General features: G+C 41.0%; 1 protein-coding gene across 3 annotated transcripts in view; it reads left to right on the forward strand.

The window, feature by feature from the left end:
• RBMS1 (RNA binding motif single stranded interacting protein 1) overlaps positions 1-16,726 on the forward strand; it is a 320,245-nt gene extending 303,519 nt beyond the window's left edge. For all 3 annotated transcript variants that reach the window (XM_018566823.1, XM_018566821.1, XM_018566822.1), the window contains exons 11-14: positions 5,209-5,319; positions 9,049-9,129; positions 11,453-11,539; positions 15,990-16,726. In XM_018566823.1, coding sequence (XP_018422325.1) covers positions 5,209-5,319; positions 9,049-9,129; positions 11,453-11,530 — 270 coding nt within the window. In that variant the 3' untranslated portion in view covers positions 11,531-11,539; positions 15,990-16,726. The remainder of the gene's footprint in view (positions 1-5,208; positions 5,320-9,048; positions 9,130-11,452; positions 11,540-15,989) is intronic.
• Positions 16,727-16,917: the final 191 nt, after the last annotated feature.

The following is a 16,917-nucleotide window of genomic DNA, read 5'->3' on the forward strand; positions in this document are numbered from 1 at the left end:
GTTCGTAAAATAATTTCCCCCCCAAAAAAAAAAAAAAAAATCAAGATAGCAATATTCTTTATCTAGCGAAGTATCTGTATCTTTCACTTTGCCTCAGTAACCACAAACCGTGCTTTCGTCAATTTCCTTCTTGCAGGAAAGTCTTTGAGAACACAACGCGCCTACGGCTCTGTTTCCCAATTGTCACATGTTCTTTATGTTTGAAAAGGCCCCATGAATGTTTCATGTAACAACCTCATCAAACGAATGCAACATCAGGAGATACACATTTCTTTTGTCTCCGGTTAGAAGAGCTATACAGAATTTATTATCTTACAAAACAGCCGGTAACATGCAGCAGGATTTGGTTCATTTAAAGAAGAGCTGAAGTTGGAGGAAAAATAGCATTTTTTATTATATACAACAAATTAATCTGACAATGCAGCTTGCCGATGAGATAGTGAAGTAGCATCAGCACACCAATAAGGCCACCCCTGTTCTCTCCCCTCCTGTAAGCATGTTTACAGTGTCAAAGTGCATATTTATTTATTTTCACTTTACATAGGGTGGTAAGGGTTTTTTAGTCTTGGATAGAGTGGGGAGGGCTTTAGAAAAGACCTCCAGAGAAAATTAAAATCTTACCTTTGCAGTGAGACTACCCCCATGCTGCTAGGGGTAACTGCCCGTTTTGTCTAGGGGGACTGAAAGCATATTGAGGATCAGGGGACCCGATCCTCAGGCTCGCTGTCTCCTTCCGGACTATTTCACTGGTCCTTCCCGCCTCTTTTCCCCAGGCTACGGTGGTCTAAGGACCGCTAACGTCATCATGTCTGACCACTGATGTCATCAGGCATAAGGATGCCAATGCTCATTTCATAGCCGGAGCAGAGGCGGAGAGAGGTGAGCACTGACTGCCGCAGGACCAAGAATCAGGTGAGTAATACAGGTTTAATAGAGCTCCATAGACAAAACAAGCACCTAACCTTTGCACTGCAGATGCAGCCCCACAGCAACGATAAGTTTCTAATTTTTCCAGCGTTCTTCTTTTAACCTCTGTTAGTTTTAATTGCTATGTATCCCCATTAGGGAGATTGACTCTTTCTTTTTGCCCTGGTGACCATTGTCACTGGGACAGAAAGAAGAAGAATGTCGGGAAAATCATTAAAGGAGAACTATGGGGTCAGTGTTTTTCCCCATAGTCCTCCTTAGGGTAACGGGAGGACACAAACTAGCGTCCTCCCGTTACCCTAAGCTCAGTATACCGCGAGCTACAGCTCGCAGTATACTGAAACGCCGGAGCGGATCCCGACTTAGATGACGGGATCCGCCCAACTGCGTGAGTGACAGCTGGCTCTGCCTATCTAGAGGCAGAGCCAGCTGTACCCGCCCCCTCCCCGTCCGTTCCGCCAGTCAGCGCTGGCAGATCGGAGCGGGGAGAAGGGAATCCAGCCCCTCCCCCTGTCACGGCAGAGAGCCATGACAGGATCGAGAGGCGAGCGAACCCGGTATGTGTTCGCTCACCTCCCGATCTACTGAGCCGACCTGTGACAGTCTCATTGTCACAGGTCGGCTAGAACTATGAGGTGAGTGAAAAGCACTCACCTCATAGTTCTCCTTTAAATGGGGGCACTTTTTCCAGTGAAAGCTGTCTAAAAGAGCAATTCCCTCACTTCCAGCACAAAAAGTGAAGGAAAATCTCCCAAATGGGACATGACACAAAAAATGTACTGGTTTTAAACCTGCCCTACTCTATCCAAAAGAAAAAGAGTTTTGGCTTTAGATTTACTTCAAGGGTGATAGCAGTTTTCACAGATAAAGAACCCTAAATGGCTCAGGTGGCTGACCCTCCATTTCCCAGCACAGGTGCTGCTGTACATGAAATTACAGGCAGCTAATATGAAGCTGCATTCCAAAAATTATATTAGCTGCATTTAAAACTACATTTAATAAATTAAATAGTGTTATTCTTTTCATATTTGCTAGAAGTTCAGCTGCTCTTAATGTTTGAGGTGGGGGAATGTGAATATAAATTTATTTTTATCTGGGTTTCCCCAACATTGCATCAGTATGGCTGACGCACGAAGTACAGGATGCACATCTTTGCTTTGTTCCTGCAAGTAGAGTTATTATTCAGTTTCTTATTCAGACTTCCTCAGCTATCAGATATTGACCTCAAAGAAATCCTCATGCTTTGAACACCTCCAAATGTGTATGACTTTTAGAACCATAGGGATCCAATAAATGGTAACGTGGTTAATAATAGGTAGAAAAGAGAATACGGGAATAAAAGCATGCTGAGTTTCCATAGTGACCAATCAGAATCCATGTTTCAGTTTCTCCGGAAAAAAAAAAGCCTTACTGTTAACAATAGAGCTTATGTTATTCTTTATTTTCTTTTTATTGTAATAAGTATGCCCGTAAAGTTTATTTAACCCTAAAACAGAAAATGTAATATATTGCAACTTGTTAGCTCTTAGATGTGGTGGCTGCATTAGTTTCCTTTTTTCCTTGATAACAACACTTAAACAACCATCTGTATTAGGGCAACAAAAACAAGATAGCACTACAGAACCCCAAGTCTCTTCTATTGGCCATAACATAGAGGAGCATAGATATATAGTCCCCAGAGATTGCTAGGAACAATATAATTGATAACCTTCTGTGCAGAGAACATAGGAAGTTATCAGCTCACAAGATTTCTGTAAAGATCAACAGACATAGCAGGCATACTTTAAATGAATAAATAAAGCAATATAGCAAAACACTTTCAATTATATATTTTACAGACCAAAATGGACCAAATAGGAGAAGTTGTTAGAGTTTATATGCACTGTAAACTTTTTTCCACAGTAAATAAGTTTTTGTGTTAACTGGAATGTCTCTGTAATGATGATCATATTATTATCATTATACAGCAGGGGTGCCCATTAGGTCAATCGCGATCTACCAGTCGATCGCAAAGCGAACACTTGTAGATCGCGATTGGCTCACTGACCTATGGCCTATCCTCCCGCGGTGCTCGTGTGGCTGAATTCGTCAGACGCTGCAGACGGGAAGTGGCGGGACACCTCTCCCAGTCTGCACATTCGGCCCCATGAGCACCGCGGGAGGACAGGACAACGCACCTGAGAGGAGACTTGGGAAGCTGCTGCAGTGTAGGTAAGAAAAGACAGCCAGAAGAGAGCAGAGAGAGGGAGAAGAGAGACAGCAGAGAGAAAAGACAGCAGAGACAGAGAGAAGAGAGACAGCCGAGAAAAGATACCGCAGAGAGAGAGAGAACATACCGCAGAGAGAGAGAGAACATACCGCAGAGAGAGAGAGAAGAGACCGCAGAGAGAGAGAGAGAGAAGAGACTGCAGAGAGAGAGAGAGAAGAGATCACCGAGAGAGAAGCAACCACAGAGAGAGAAGAGACCACAGAGAGAGAAGAGAGACGGTAGAGAGAGAAGAGACAGCCAAGAGAGAAGGCCAGTTCACACCACAAAGTCTGCGTTTCAGAGTGTTCGGCCTCTGGAACGCACTGGAGCGCAAGCCGGTCCTCTCCCTGCGTACAGGAGCTTGGCGTTGCATTGAAGTCAATAGCACTGCAGCCACGCCCCCCGCCCACAGTGCAATCGCCCGCACCTGGAACGCTAGCACATTAGCACAATACAAGGAAGACATTACAGTTACAATGGTTAGGAGGACCCTGCCCATGAGAGCTCACGATGTAAAAGATTAGACTTCAGGATGTTTTTATAATTTCACACTATTTACATAACAAAATAAAAGTAATATATGTAAATTAAGGAATTGGCATATCAAGAAGTTTACACAATGTCGTAGGCACTGCAACAATTCTCAGAACTCCTCAATTGCCAGTGCTTTGATATTTCTTACTAGACAATTTTCTGCAGGCATCTGCAGCAGTACATAGGGTGATGTCATATAAAAGATATTCCTGAGTACATTTCTTGGCTTGGCTGTCAAAATGGAATACAATTAATACACAGAAAAACAGCACTGGATGCGGCTTTAAAGGGACTGTAACCTTAAGACATGTCTGTGCTCTGTTTTGTAATTTTGGAGCGATCGGGCGCCCCGTACTTTCGCTGACGGTCTTGAGATCCGCTGTGCCCAGTGCGGCTGGGACCGTCACGGCGACGCTGTCAGTGGAGATCAAAGGGAGTTCAGTACACAATCTCCCTTTGATCTCTTCTCGGTCCCCGAATGCAGGAAGTGATGTATATAGTTCATTTCTTTAATATAGTCAGGGCTGAAAATAGGAAAACAGAACTTCTAATGATACTTTTTTCTTTTTGTCAGATAAATATAAAATATAGAATATGATTTTATGTATTCATATATCCATCAAGCAGTTAGAGCTTTAGCTTCCATTTTCCCATATTTTGCATGTTATCTCCTTGCCATCTGTTACAAAACACATGTTGTTTACAGAGCTCAGTAGCTCAAGATTACATGTAAATAAATTAATGACTCAGAGCAGTGGCTCCTCCCCTTCTCTCTTAACCAGATTTAAATCAGATAAAAAGTGTCTGAAAGGAAACATCTTCTGTTGTGCTCTCTCTTTACAATACCAAACATCAGGTCCATCACTCCCCATCCCTCTGTGTGATTGTGCCAATCTGAGACCACTTGCCTGAAAGGAGGGAACATCTCTGTGGGTCTCTTGAAAACATAAAGGGCTTCACGTATAAAACTTATTTAGTGATCTAGGGACACGACTGCTGTACGAACAAGTTTTATACATGAGGCCCATAGTGTTCACAGAATCCTGTATCAACAGTACACCATATGTGTTAAGTGTTAATTTTGCAAGTATGCTGATAGCGCAGCATTCTGTAGAGAGAAATGCTAGGTGCAGGTGAAGCCAAACTTCAGCCCTCCAGCTGTTGTGCAACTACAAGTCCCATAAGGCATTGCAAGACTCTGACAGCCACAGGCATGACTTCCACAGGCAGATACGTAATGGGATTTGTAGTTAAACTATAGCTAGAAGGCCCAAGTTTGGCTACCTCTGCGCTAGAGTGTGCACTTACCATTCCATATATGTCATATAATAAAGTAAATAAGATAATGTCATTCAAATTTGTTTTTAGAGACTTTTTACAACAGTCATTTAAAACACACTTCCTCTAAATCCATAAATAGTTTATTTTTATTGAATGTGCTTTGATAAATATGTAGAAGTGGACAATGGTTTAATTTGCCCATTTTTTTTTTCTTGTAGGGAACTGTCTTAACTCCCTCCATGGACCATACCATGTCACTACAGCCTGCATCGATGATGAACCCTATGACCCAGCAGATGAGTCATATGTCATTAAGCAGCAGTGGAACAGTAAGTGGCCCCTTCATTGTGACAATTCACAGCTGAATTGCTTTGTTTTGTGTCAGAGGTAATTGCATGAATACACGCTGTAGTTGTGTGTAATAAGCTCATTTACACTGGGGTACTTCACTGTGCTGTATGGAGTAAGTAAGCCATCACAAAACGCAGACGAGTCTTGGTGCTTTGGGAGGATTGGGGGCTTATTTTTGGTGGGACTTAGATAACAAGAAGTTCATCTTTTCTGGAAATAACTGTTGGCTCAGTGACGATCAGAGAAGAAATTGCACTGCACCTGAATGTTTTATGACTTTCTAATGCACATTCAGAAAAGCAGATAATGGAAAGCTGATTGATTTCCTCGTAAGTTCCAAAATGAGACCCGCCCTCCACGCTGCATCTCAGATTCATAATTTATTCAGCTGTTGCTTTATAACAAGCAAGTTTCTTTGAAGTGGACTTAGTATCAAATATATTTTTTCATGTTAAGTGTCTGCATGCTAAGTAATGTAACACTTGCAGGTATTTATTACCTCTCAAAGATCAGAGTAATGTTCCTGACAATACCCCCATGTGCTTTTATGATCAGGAGAATGGCACCAACTTTGTTCAGGAGTTATCAAAGGTCAGCATCTACTTACAGAATTAAGATGATGGCTCAGAGATAGCACAGTTATGTAAATCCTGGTACCTGGACACAGATCGGCCTCCATTTCAGTCTCTCATCTTGTGGCTTACTTTAATGCTGTCTTCTCCTATCCCTACCCACCTGCTTCTGCCACACTAAAGGGGTATGACGCTTGCTTTTGGCTTCTTTAATTTACTTTATGTAGACTATAGGAGGAGTATTAAGACCCCCATTGGGATTCAGAGAATAAAAAAAATTCCTTGTCTTTTAAAAATATATATTTTTTATTCTTAAACTACCATATTAGAGCAGCTGCAGACAGCATAGATTCCTTGTACCCACATTTACTATGGCTTATGGGCTAGGCTAAAATAATTTAAGACTTTTGACACAAATAGATTAGCACACCTAAGGCTTGAGATGAGGGACATTCCTGGCATCAAACATCATTTGATCAGAAGAACAAAAAAATGCTTAAAGCATCCTAATGCAGCTTAGCAGCAAGTCAGAAGCAATTTAGAAAGAGATCTAAAACACTTCAGATGGAAATCATAAGAATCTCAGAAGCATCCTAAACTGATTACAAATTGTTATTATTATTCAGGATTTAGATAGCACCCACAGTTTATGAAGCGCTTTACAACATATGGGGAGACAGTACAGCTTACAATCTATAAGGAAAGGCAAGAGATACAGCAAGTAATAACTGTGAGGGGTGAGCTGATTGAAGTAGATGTACAGACATGGAATAGGCTTCCCTGAAGAGGGGAGTTTTCTGGGATTGCCTAAAGGCAGATGGATTAGGAGATAGCCTGATAGGTTGTGGTAGGGAGTTCCAGATGATGGGACACAAATGAAAGCTGAATGCACCTAAAAGCATGCTGCATTGTCCCATCTACACCAGCTCTAGTGGTTGTCATATGTATGTCCATTGTCAAGTGAGCACTTGCAGACACTCCAGCACCAGGTCTCCAGCAAAATAGTAATTGGACAGATTGGAAAACCTTGTCCAATTTTAATAGATTTCTCTATACGTCAGTGGTGGCTGGGTGGGTCACCCCTTCCCTAGACATAGCCACACAGGCATCTTGTTTTCCTTCACCTGACTGAAAACGCATATTAGGCTGGTCATACATGGCTCGAAGTTCAGTAGGAATCGGCTGAAATTCAAGCGGTGGGTGGCCCTGCTAACACCACCCAGCTCGACAATAGTTGATTTAAAAAAAAACAGCTTACCTGAGAGGAAAATTATTGGCCAAACAGGAATTTTATCCTATCAGATGCAGTCACTGTTTGGATAGTGAAGCAGCCACGAGTACTGCAGCTTCCTAAATACAATAGCTGGAAATAAAATTTCCTTCATCCACGCTACTTAATGGGTTGAATATGAATGGCACTGACAAACCATCTCAGGGGGACATACACATGCACACTCATAAGGAAGATTTGAGAGTTAATGTAAATGTGACGGTCACAGGCAAAGAGAGATGTTTCAATGGTCAGATCATTTAAGAGCTGTCAGTTGCTAAGCTTTATCAGACTGACAAAAGCAAGGAGTGGCACAGTGTTAATACCACACCTAAGCATATAATGGAACCCCCACTGTTAGTTATGACTCATCTAATTACCACCAAACCCAATTCAGTAACACAAGCATACAGGCACAATTAGGTAGCTGGCACGACATCCAGTATATAATTGCAGTCGGTACATGATATTAATATCTAATGCAGAGCTGAAGTGATAGGAAAGGCTCATAAAAGTGGCTGCATATCTTCCCGGAACACCACAGACTGGATGGTTATTATACCTACGTCACAGGACATAAATTTACTGGTGCCTTAGCTGTCATATCTTCATTCACAGGTCTATAAAACCTAACCTTAGAGTGTTTTTCGTGCTTCTGCATAGAAATGTGAAATGACCTGCTATTCCATACTCCAGAAGAATCACAGCTGTATTGATAAATATAGAAGCTCATTATCTTGCAGCTTCACACAAAAGCCACATTTCACGCTAAAGCTTACCACGTGTATGAAGACCAGGCAGCCTGACCTGAGTTAAGGTGGCTGTAAATCCTAACTGAATGGCATTTAGTTTGCTGAAGCACTATGTATCATAAAAAAAACTAAAATACTTGTCACCCTTTTTTTTTATCCTTTGTTGCATCTCATTGCTGCTGATCCTCAGCAGCCTCTAAGAAGCCACCCTCTGTCTACATATATGCACTCCAGTGATGGATGCATGGCATTTCTCAGAGCAATGTTTTCTGATGGTGACAACAGTGGACCATGTTCTATGCTGCCTGCGCAATTAGTAACACACCAGATTCTGAGTATGTATTGGAATATCAATTTCAGCCTTTCCTCCAACTCCAGATTCCCACATCATCTAAGCTCTGAAGACTGGGGAGTGTTATAAACCCCCTGAAACACATTGGTGTTTAAAGGAATTAAAGCTTTTTTTTCGACTCATTGTCTAATGGTCTGGGGCTCATGTTGCATTTCTTACTTTTGGGAAAATGTGTATTGGTATCGAGTATAGTTTTGAGGTGCTGAATGATAGCTCTCCCTTCTACAACCCAACCTGCTAGTGGTGGATAGCGGTATTGAGACACACAAGATGAGAGACGTCCTTAAGTGTGATACTTCCAATATACTAGGGATGCACCGATACTGATATCGGTGCCAGTACTGAACATTTGGGCACGTACTCGTACTCGCCAAATGCTCTGATAGTTATCCCGATACTGGAACTCCCAGACTGAGGGATATTCCCTCTGACCGGGAGTGCCGCGGGGGAGCATGGAGCTGTTTCCCAGCCAATAAGGAAGCCAGGCTGCCCCGGGGTGCTGGTATCGGTACTCGGGATTGGTGAGTACCGATAAATAAATATAGGTATTCGATACCGGAAAACCAGTATCAGTGCATCCCTACAATATACCCTATAACATTTATCACTGGAAGAACTGCACTATACCCATAATTTAGTATCTTATCCTTATAGTAAGAAACTGTGATTTAAAAAATGATGGAGAGAAAGCTACTAGCTCATAATTTTGGGTTTGTTTTTTTGTTGTCTTCTAAATATTTTATGTTTCTTTTGTCTTTTAGTATATGCCTGCCACAACAGCTATGCAAGGAGCTTATATACCGCAGTACACACACGTCCAAACAGCTGCCGTCTCTGTGGAGGTCAGTACTAATGTCCAAGTGCTGAAATAAACAAAACAGATCCGGGCCGTTTTTGGTAAAAACATTTTTTATTTTTTTAAGTTTAAAATGGTCTTCCAGGGCGTTTGCATGCGTTTTTGATGCGTTTGCATGCATTCCAGAGCAGGTAAAATAGGGACTGCTGCATTTTTTTTTAATTGCTCTGGACCTGCTCTGGAACGGAACGCTGCGATGTGAACTGCAGCTAAAAATACCATTGGAATACATTGGACGCCGTTTTGCTTCAGTCTGTAACTGCTCTGCTCCTGGAACGCGCTTGGTGTTGCAGCAGTCGCTTCACAAAATTTAGAGCTAATGCAGGGCATTGGGGAACCACCCACAGCCAGGAGCATCATGGAGGAGAGCACCAGAGGGGGTGGAGGGTTACAGTAAGTAATACCATCTCCTCCTCCTCCCAAGCATTTGTGCAGGGTTATTTTTTTTTTCCAGCACACATTTCAGCTTAAAACATTTTTAGAAAAAGTCAAACTTGGCCACACCCCTCCTACTACCCTTTTGCTCCTTTAAGATGATGGATTGCCTTACTGACTGCTTGAGAAGGAGGATGGGGGTAAGGCCAAGGTTGACTTTTACAGGAGTAGACAGGCCTTTTGAAATGCAGTTTTCATTAAAGGTAACTTCAGAGCAGCCATTTTTTTCTTCCTGTGCTGAGTACGAATTGAAAAGGCTGGTGGCAGCTTAAGCAACCTTGTAAATCTAACAAATACATGAAGAAAATGTTTGTAATGTTTTTAAACTTCATGTGGTTATTTAATTTGTTAACTTGAGGTAAGATATATCTGCAGAATGTTCTCCCTGCTTAGTAGTGTCGTACAGTGTTTATACCTTACTATTATATTTCTAGAGGAAATATTAGAATCTGTGCCACGTGGTTTTATCTCAGCAATTATTCACCTCATCACACTCCTTGATATAGACAGAAAAACTACATATATACAGTGCATATAAAATACAGTCATAAACATATAGAAGTCACGATATAGTTTGATATTCTGATCAGGACATTGGGCATTTGCATCAAATTGGCTTTGCTCTGCACATCCATTTACAAATAATCAATGGAGTAGATAGACTAATTGATGGTGTTGCTCAAACTGTAGAAGATAGCTTGACCACGTTTTTTTTTCCATTTGAGACTCCTGGTTACACTATGGTAATAAATCTAGGCTATCCAACATATATCGCATTTATAGAAATGACCCTTTTGTTCTCATGTATATAGATTCTTCCTTCGTGAGTTGACACCCATTATATCTACTCGCATGTTGCTTCTTAGCTCATTTTAGCCTTTATTATTTGATTGTTACCTTGCCCAGCCTTTCGGGATACAGTGATTGTACGGCCTTCATTATTTCCATTCAGTAATGAGAGACCACACGTCCTTGTGATTGCACAAATGCAATCAAAAGCTTTTGTAATTGAAAAGAGGGAACATTGTGAATATCATATGCAAAAACTACTATCAGGCAAATATTACCCATAGGGACACTGTCACTTTTCCAATTCAGGGGAAAGTGACCCTGTACTTTTAAAGGGGCCCGTTTTTCAAGTATACTCACATTGCAAACGATCCTGCGCTGCTTCTGCCCCTGATGCTGGATAGAAAACACAGTGCTTTCGAGGAAGGTGGAGCACACGTCCTCCTCCTATTAACAGTGCATATTTCTAGTAGCCAATCACTTGGCCTGAGCACTGTCACATGACAGAGGTGATGACATCATCACTATCCCTACACATTGGATTCGACTTGGGCTGCAATGGAGGCAGGAGCTACCTGGGATCACTGGTAGTGTAAGTATAACTGGGGATGAGTTCCTAAATGTTCAGAGTGACTGTGTCTCTTTAAAACTGGATTTGCACACAAATATGCAAAAATGATTACTATATACCATGCAAGCATACCTAATAATGAACACGCTTACAGGAGGGTTGAGGAGAGGGATGAGCTCAGCATTGTGCTGCTGCTCCTTGATTGCCCAATGAGAATTTACTATTACCATGATTTCAGGAATTTGGGAGATGTACACAGGATATGCTTACAGCTATAAGAGTAAGGAGTAAGGTTCACTTATATGTGAGGCATGTCATTGAGATCATAAAATCAGTAATTTTGCCTGGGGCTTTAAAAGGGTCACCTGTAAATGTAAAATGTTTCCTCTCATATTACTCTGTAGCTTCCCCTTAAATAATCCCTCTGAAAAAAAACTCACTTGGAAGAAGGATGTATCCTGTTTTCCTTAGAGGCAGTTTCAGCACTATAATAATAATGTGTAATTACTTCCAGGAACCCAATCCTCAACAGCAAGTGACAGTAGAGACGTCTAATGAACATTCTCCATACACCTATCAACAGAACAAGTAACTCTAAAAGGTAAGGGGGTATTGATGCATTGAAAAGACCTAAAAAATGATTTCTAAAAAGAAAAATGTATATTTAGTAGACCTTCACAATTTAACTGATAAATGTTTATGCCATCTCTCAAAAAAACATAACAATTTATAATGTATAGTAAACATCTGATATCCAGTAACTTTACTGTGCAATAGAGGGAAATAATCATCTGATAAAAGGTAGAAATTGAAAGTGACTCTGCAAGTAACATGTTAGCCCTCATTAGCTATTACTACAACGGCCGTGGAGTTCTTATTGGTCCTTTCCTAAAAAATTTATCAACACTCCACAGTCTGATCAGTCTGAGTCCTTGACATAGGCATGGACAGCCTATTACATTAGGGTGTGCACCCAAATACACAAACACACAAGATATGTAGAGAGAGTGACAGAGCCAGCTGTGCCCACCTAGAGGCAGAGCCAGCTGTGCCCACCCCCTCCCCGTCTGTTCCTCCAGTCAGCACTGGAGGAATAGAGAGAGGGAAGGGGGGAATCCCTGCGGGGAGCGGTCACTGACGGTCACCGCTATCTGTAGGGAGAAGATCAGGAACTGAGTGATAGGCGGTATGCGATCGCTCAATTCTTGATCAATAGAGCTGACATGTGACAGCTTCAGTGTCACGCCTCAGCTCTAATTATGACAATGAATGTGTTTCACTCTCCCCATAATTCTACTTTAACAATTCACCAGACCAAGAATGTATCAAAAACAGGGGCGTGAGGCTTGTCTTTTTATAGGCTTTGATAACGTAATAGTTGTCAGTGCTCGGGCGTATCAGCCTTCAATGAATTCTATTTAATTAGTAGTAGCTGTCAGTGAGATGAAGTCAGGTCAGGTGAGTTCATACAGAGATTCAGCATTGCTGGGATGCCTCTGGCCTGATCAGTGCATACCGTCCTACAGGCGGATTTGGTCACAATGGCAACACTGTGTACACTCACACACACACACTTAACACTGCTATTACTCTGCCGAGTGTTTAGAGCCACTGGAAATCTGTTTTGTATTAAACTGAAAGAGAAAACTGTGAGGACCCTATACCAGATCTTGTCAGGTGCCAGCATGCAGCATTCTATTTATTTCCAAGGTTACCCTGGGAGTTCCAAAACTTGGGGAGCTCAATTACTTAAATAACGCCAGTTGGATAATCTGAAAAGTGGACCACACATGGAACATTGAAGCTCAGAGATTCTTTTTTAGGTGAAAATCATGGTGCCGTAGTGTGAAGCATCTTGACACGTTGCACTTATGATTAAGCTGTATTAGCAAAAGACATCCAGGCTCTTCATGCTACATGGCGGTCTATCATTTTGTCTTAGAGCCCATTTTAAGCTTCAGCTTCCTCAAGGTGTACAGAAATGTTGAGATGAGCAAGTGTAGCTGTTATAGAGCTGTAGGTATGACACTGTAGGGGTGTGTTAAGGTGGCCATACACTGCACGATTCTCGTACGAGAATCGCGGGAAATCCCGCAATCGTACAAGAATCGTGCAGTGTATGGAAGGCATGGGACCGTTTCTACTGTACGGTCGCACGTCTTCCATCGAACCAGCATGTTTGAAAACCCGCCGGGAATCGTAGAGCTGCTCCCGTACGGCCGTCCTTTCTGTTCGACAACTGCCGAACGGGCCGTACTGCCCGTTTGCAGTCAGCGTAAGCCCGCCCCTCATTACAGTCATCGCAAGCCCGCCCCTCGGGGGCGTGGCTTGCGATGATCGAGAGTGCGATCTGCCCGTCCAAGATGGGCAGATCGTACGTTTTTTTTAATCCCTTTACAACCATCGCAAGACAAAGGTCTTGCGATGGTTGTACAGTGTATGGCCACCTTTAGACCTCTGCAGAGAGAGAGGGCCTTTGCTCTCACACAGAGCTGCAGCGTACTTCAGGAACATCATAGCCTGCAGTTCACTGGGTCAGTCTGCAGTTTTGATTTATTTACTGCAGATTGAATGGTCACATTCTGGCCCATACCTCCTTATTGGCTATTAAATGCGATTGAGGTAACCACATTGGCCAACAGGGAAATGCAAGTGCAGGTGAAGTAAATCCTGCTATAAAGTTCAGGGAAGACATGACTTGGAAACTCTGGGAGTCTTTATTCTATCATGAATGGAGAAGCTTCAGTTATTATAGAAATATCAGCATATCATAGCCTGCAGCCACTGATGGTGTCATCAAGAACAACCAATCCAGTGTCAGTTTTCATTTGCTAACCCCACGGGAAAATAACAACTGGAAGCTGATCGGCTGCAGTAACCACAATTCTCAATTGATTGTTGTGTTCTTCTTTTTTTTTTTTTTTTTTGAGCTGCTCCCATTGTGGTTTGTTTTTTTAGAGCATAAAGTATGACAATGATTAAATTAGCTTTTTATGTGTCAAGCAATACATAATAATCTTTTATAGGCATTTTTTTTATTTGTGCATCCCATTGCTTTTTGAAAGAATATTTCCTATTAGCCCTCATTCACACGGGTAGCAGGAGGCCCGTACAGATCCGTGCTGCGTGCACAGCCGTATCGGGCAGCTCCCGTCTGCGTGTGATGGATCCTGTCGGCGTCCAAGCATGGACACCCGCACCCATACGGATGTGCAGGGCGGGTGAGCGTAGGGAGGCGTACAGCTGCGTACTACCATAGAGAAGAACAGGCTGCTGCATTCAAATCACACACAGCACCTGTCCTTCCCGGGAGCTGCCCGATACGGCCGTGCACGCAATAAGGATCTGTACAGGCCGGCCATTTCCCCGTGTGAATGAGGCCTTAAAGCTATTCTGCCAAATGCTAATCCAGGTTGTAATGACATAGAGCAGATTGAAACAATTTACAAATCATTCTTATGTATTATAAGCATGCCACCATTGCAAGTACAACAGTGCAAAATCAGCTCAATACACTGTGTGCACAAGACCCAGGACAGCTCTGAATTTCTGTTATGACTGAAAAGCTTTCAATTGTACATTTAACAAACCAAAAGATAGCAAATAAAGACGTTTTATTGTTACATTTAATATGGTTTTCTCCTAAGCTAAAACACAGGTCATTCTTATAATCAGAAATGTGTAAAAGGCAGTGTAAAGTGCAGGAACATATACAAAATGAATGAGATTAAACCTTACAGAGATGTAGAACAGTCAGAGTAATAATTGCTAACTGGATACCGAGGATACACTGTCCATATGTCCAGAAATTGGGAGTTTTGAGATTTAATGAACAGTAGCAATGCTTTGTATACTGTTTGTTATGGAGAGCCATAAATCTTTTTATACATAAAACCTAAACAAAGACTTTTGTTTTAGAATGTAATGATATTCACAGCTGCAACTGATAACATGGGATAACATGGGAATGTTTTGACCCAAGCAATAACTCTGATTCTCATTGATAGGGACTGAATATTTTGCCCTGTGATGCAAAATTAGTATTTCACACCCTGTTCATCAGGTTACTTGTCAGAGTGTTTATCAGTGATTAACTGCTTAAAGTGTAGAGATGGGCGAAGCCGTCCTCTCAGTTCTTGGAAGACGAACCCGGCTTTTGTCACAAACCGAGAGCAAGGGTGAAAATTACTCATTTAGTCAAATCTCAGCAAGGATAGTAATTGGAAGAACTTTAGCTACTGTGCCACCTAGTGAAACAGCAAAGTCATTGCATCAGCCAAAATAGACGTTCGCTATGGTACCCTGCACTTATGAATATGCCTATACTTACATTGTATATTGCTGTATTCTCTTTATGTTAAATTCAAGTTTCTTTAATTTTTGCACGTGTCATAAAATAAGGGAGAGGTTGTAGGGATTGGAAACAGTGTAGCCGAGTCTGTTTATTACATTTACAGGTCATTCAGATGCAATTGTAAGCAGCAAGCACCTTGCAACAAGTATTAATTTCACAGAATGAGAACTTATTTATCGGTGACTCTTAGTTGCACGACTTTTTTGTATAAAACTTTCTTGACTGGTAAAAAAAAAGTAATGCTTTTCTTGTTATTGTCTGTGGTATTTTAAAGGTAATAATTGTATTTTCTATTTTGATGTTCATGTTTTAAATCCATTTAGATACAGGGTGGGATAAATAAAATAAACATAGTTTTTTAACAAAGGATCCGGAATTTAAATGTATCTTTATTAAATTATACAATTAAGAGTTTGTTTAATTATGTAATATTTACTTTTTTTGTTCATTTAATTCAAATATAGTAATTGAATAAGAAAAGACAGAAAAAACTAATATTTTTTTTCTCTCTCTGTCTCTCTCTCTCTTTCTCTCTCTCTCTCTCTTTCTCTCTCTCTCTCTCTTTCTCTTTCTCTTTCTCTCTCTCTTTCTCTCCCTCCTTTCTCTCTTTTTTTCTTTCTCTCTTTCTTTCTCTCTCTCTCTCTCTCCCTCACTCTTTCTCTCTTTTTCTCTCTCTCTCTCTTTCTCTCTCTCACAGATGGAGCGATGACCTTGATTGGGGGAAATGAGGTTCAGATGCTTAAACAATCACGGATTTTTCTGAACAATCGTGCTTTATGAATTGACAGTTTTGCACAGGTTCTTGGGAAAAAAACATTATTTATAACAAAATCAACTCAAACTATTTTTGCTATAAGTTCTATGAAGTGCATAAAAACCTTCAATTCATCTAGTGTCTGTTCCCCTGAACAGGTTTATTTTATTATGGAAATTTTTATCAAGTAATATAACAAAAAAGAGACAGACTACAGGTTTATCTCTGGATATGCACAGGTGGCTATTTGTATGAGGATATGTGCATGACAGACAATTTTTTTGTGTTATTTTTTCTTTTGTTTTTGTTTTTTATGGGACTTCCATTGTTAAATTTTTAAGGACTTATGATTTTTTTTTGTTTTTTTTGTTTTTATTTCTTCTCTGAAGGTTAACCATTTTACAGGCCAGCGAAGAAAAAAAAAAAAAAACCCAAAATAAACCATCGCTGGTTTCTCAATGTTCTAACTGATTCCAACAAGAAGGCATTTTAATGTGATGCCTCCGTGCTTGCAGTGTGAGTGTTGCTGTAGTGCAGTGTTGCAGTTGCTGTCTGTTTTCTGACTCCTTGTAATTTTTTTCTCATAGCGTGAAGTGTCTTATCTTTTTCCAATGAATTCCAATTTGCCTTAAAAACTTTTAATGCTGTAGCTTTTTTTTCCTCCACGCAATTACTAGAAACAAAAACAAAAAGTGTAGATTGCTTTGACCAAGTAAGCTGGTCGGTTTTGCCTTGTAAAACAGCAGCATAGGGCTTTTAAAAGGTAGTTAATAAAATTGCTGAAAATCTGGCTTTTTAATGTGTAGTAGATGTTTTTGATGATTTTTTTTTCACGTAACGTGTATGGTAGTGAAAAAAAATTTGTTGGGCG

This window comes from Nanorana parkeri, unplaced genomic scaffold, assembly GCF_000935625.1.
Source record: "Nanorana parkeri isolate BGI_ZX_2015 unplaced genomic scaffold, ASM93562v1 scaffold979, whole genome shotgun sequence".
Taxonomy (NCBI): Eukaryota; Metazoa; Chordata; class Amphibia; order Anura; family Dicroglossidae; genus Nanorana; species Nanorana parkeri.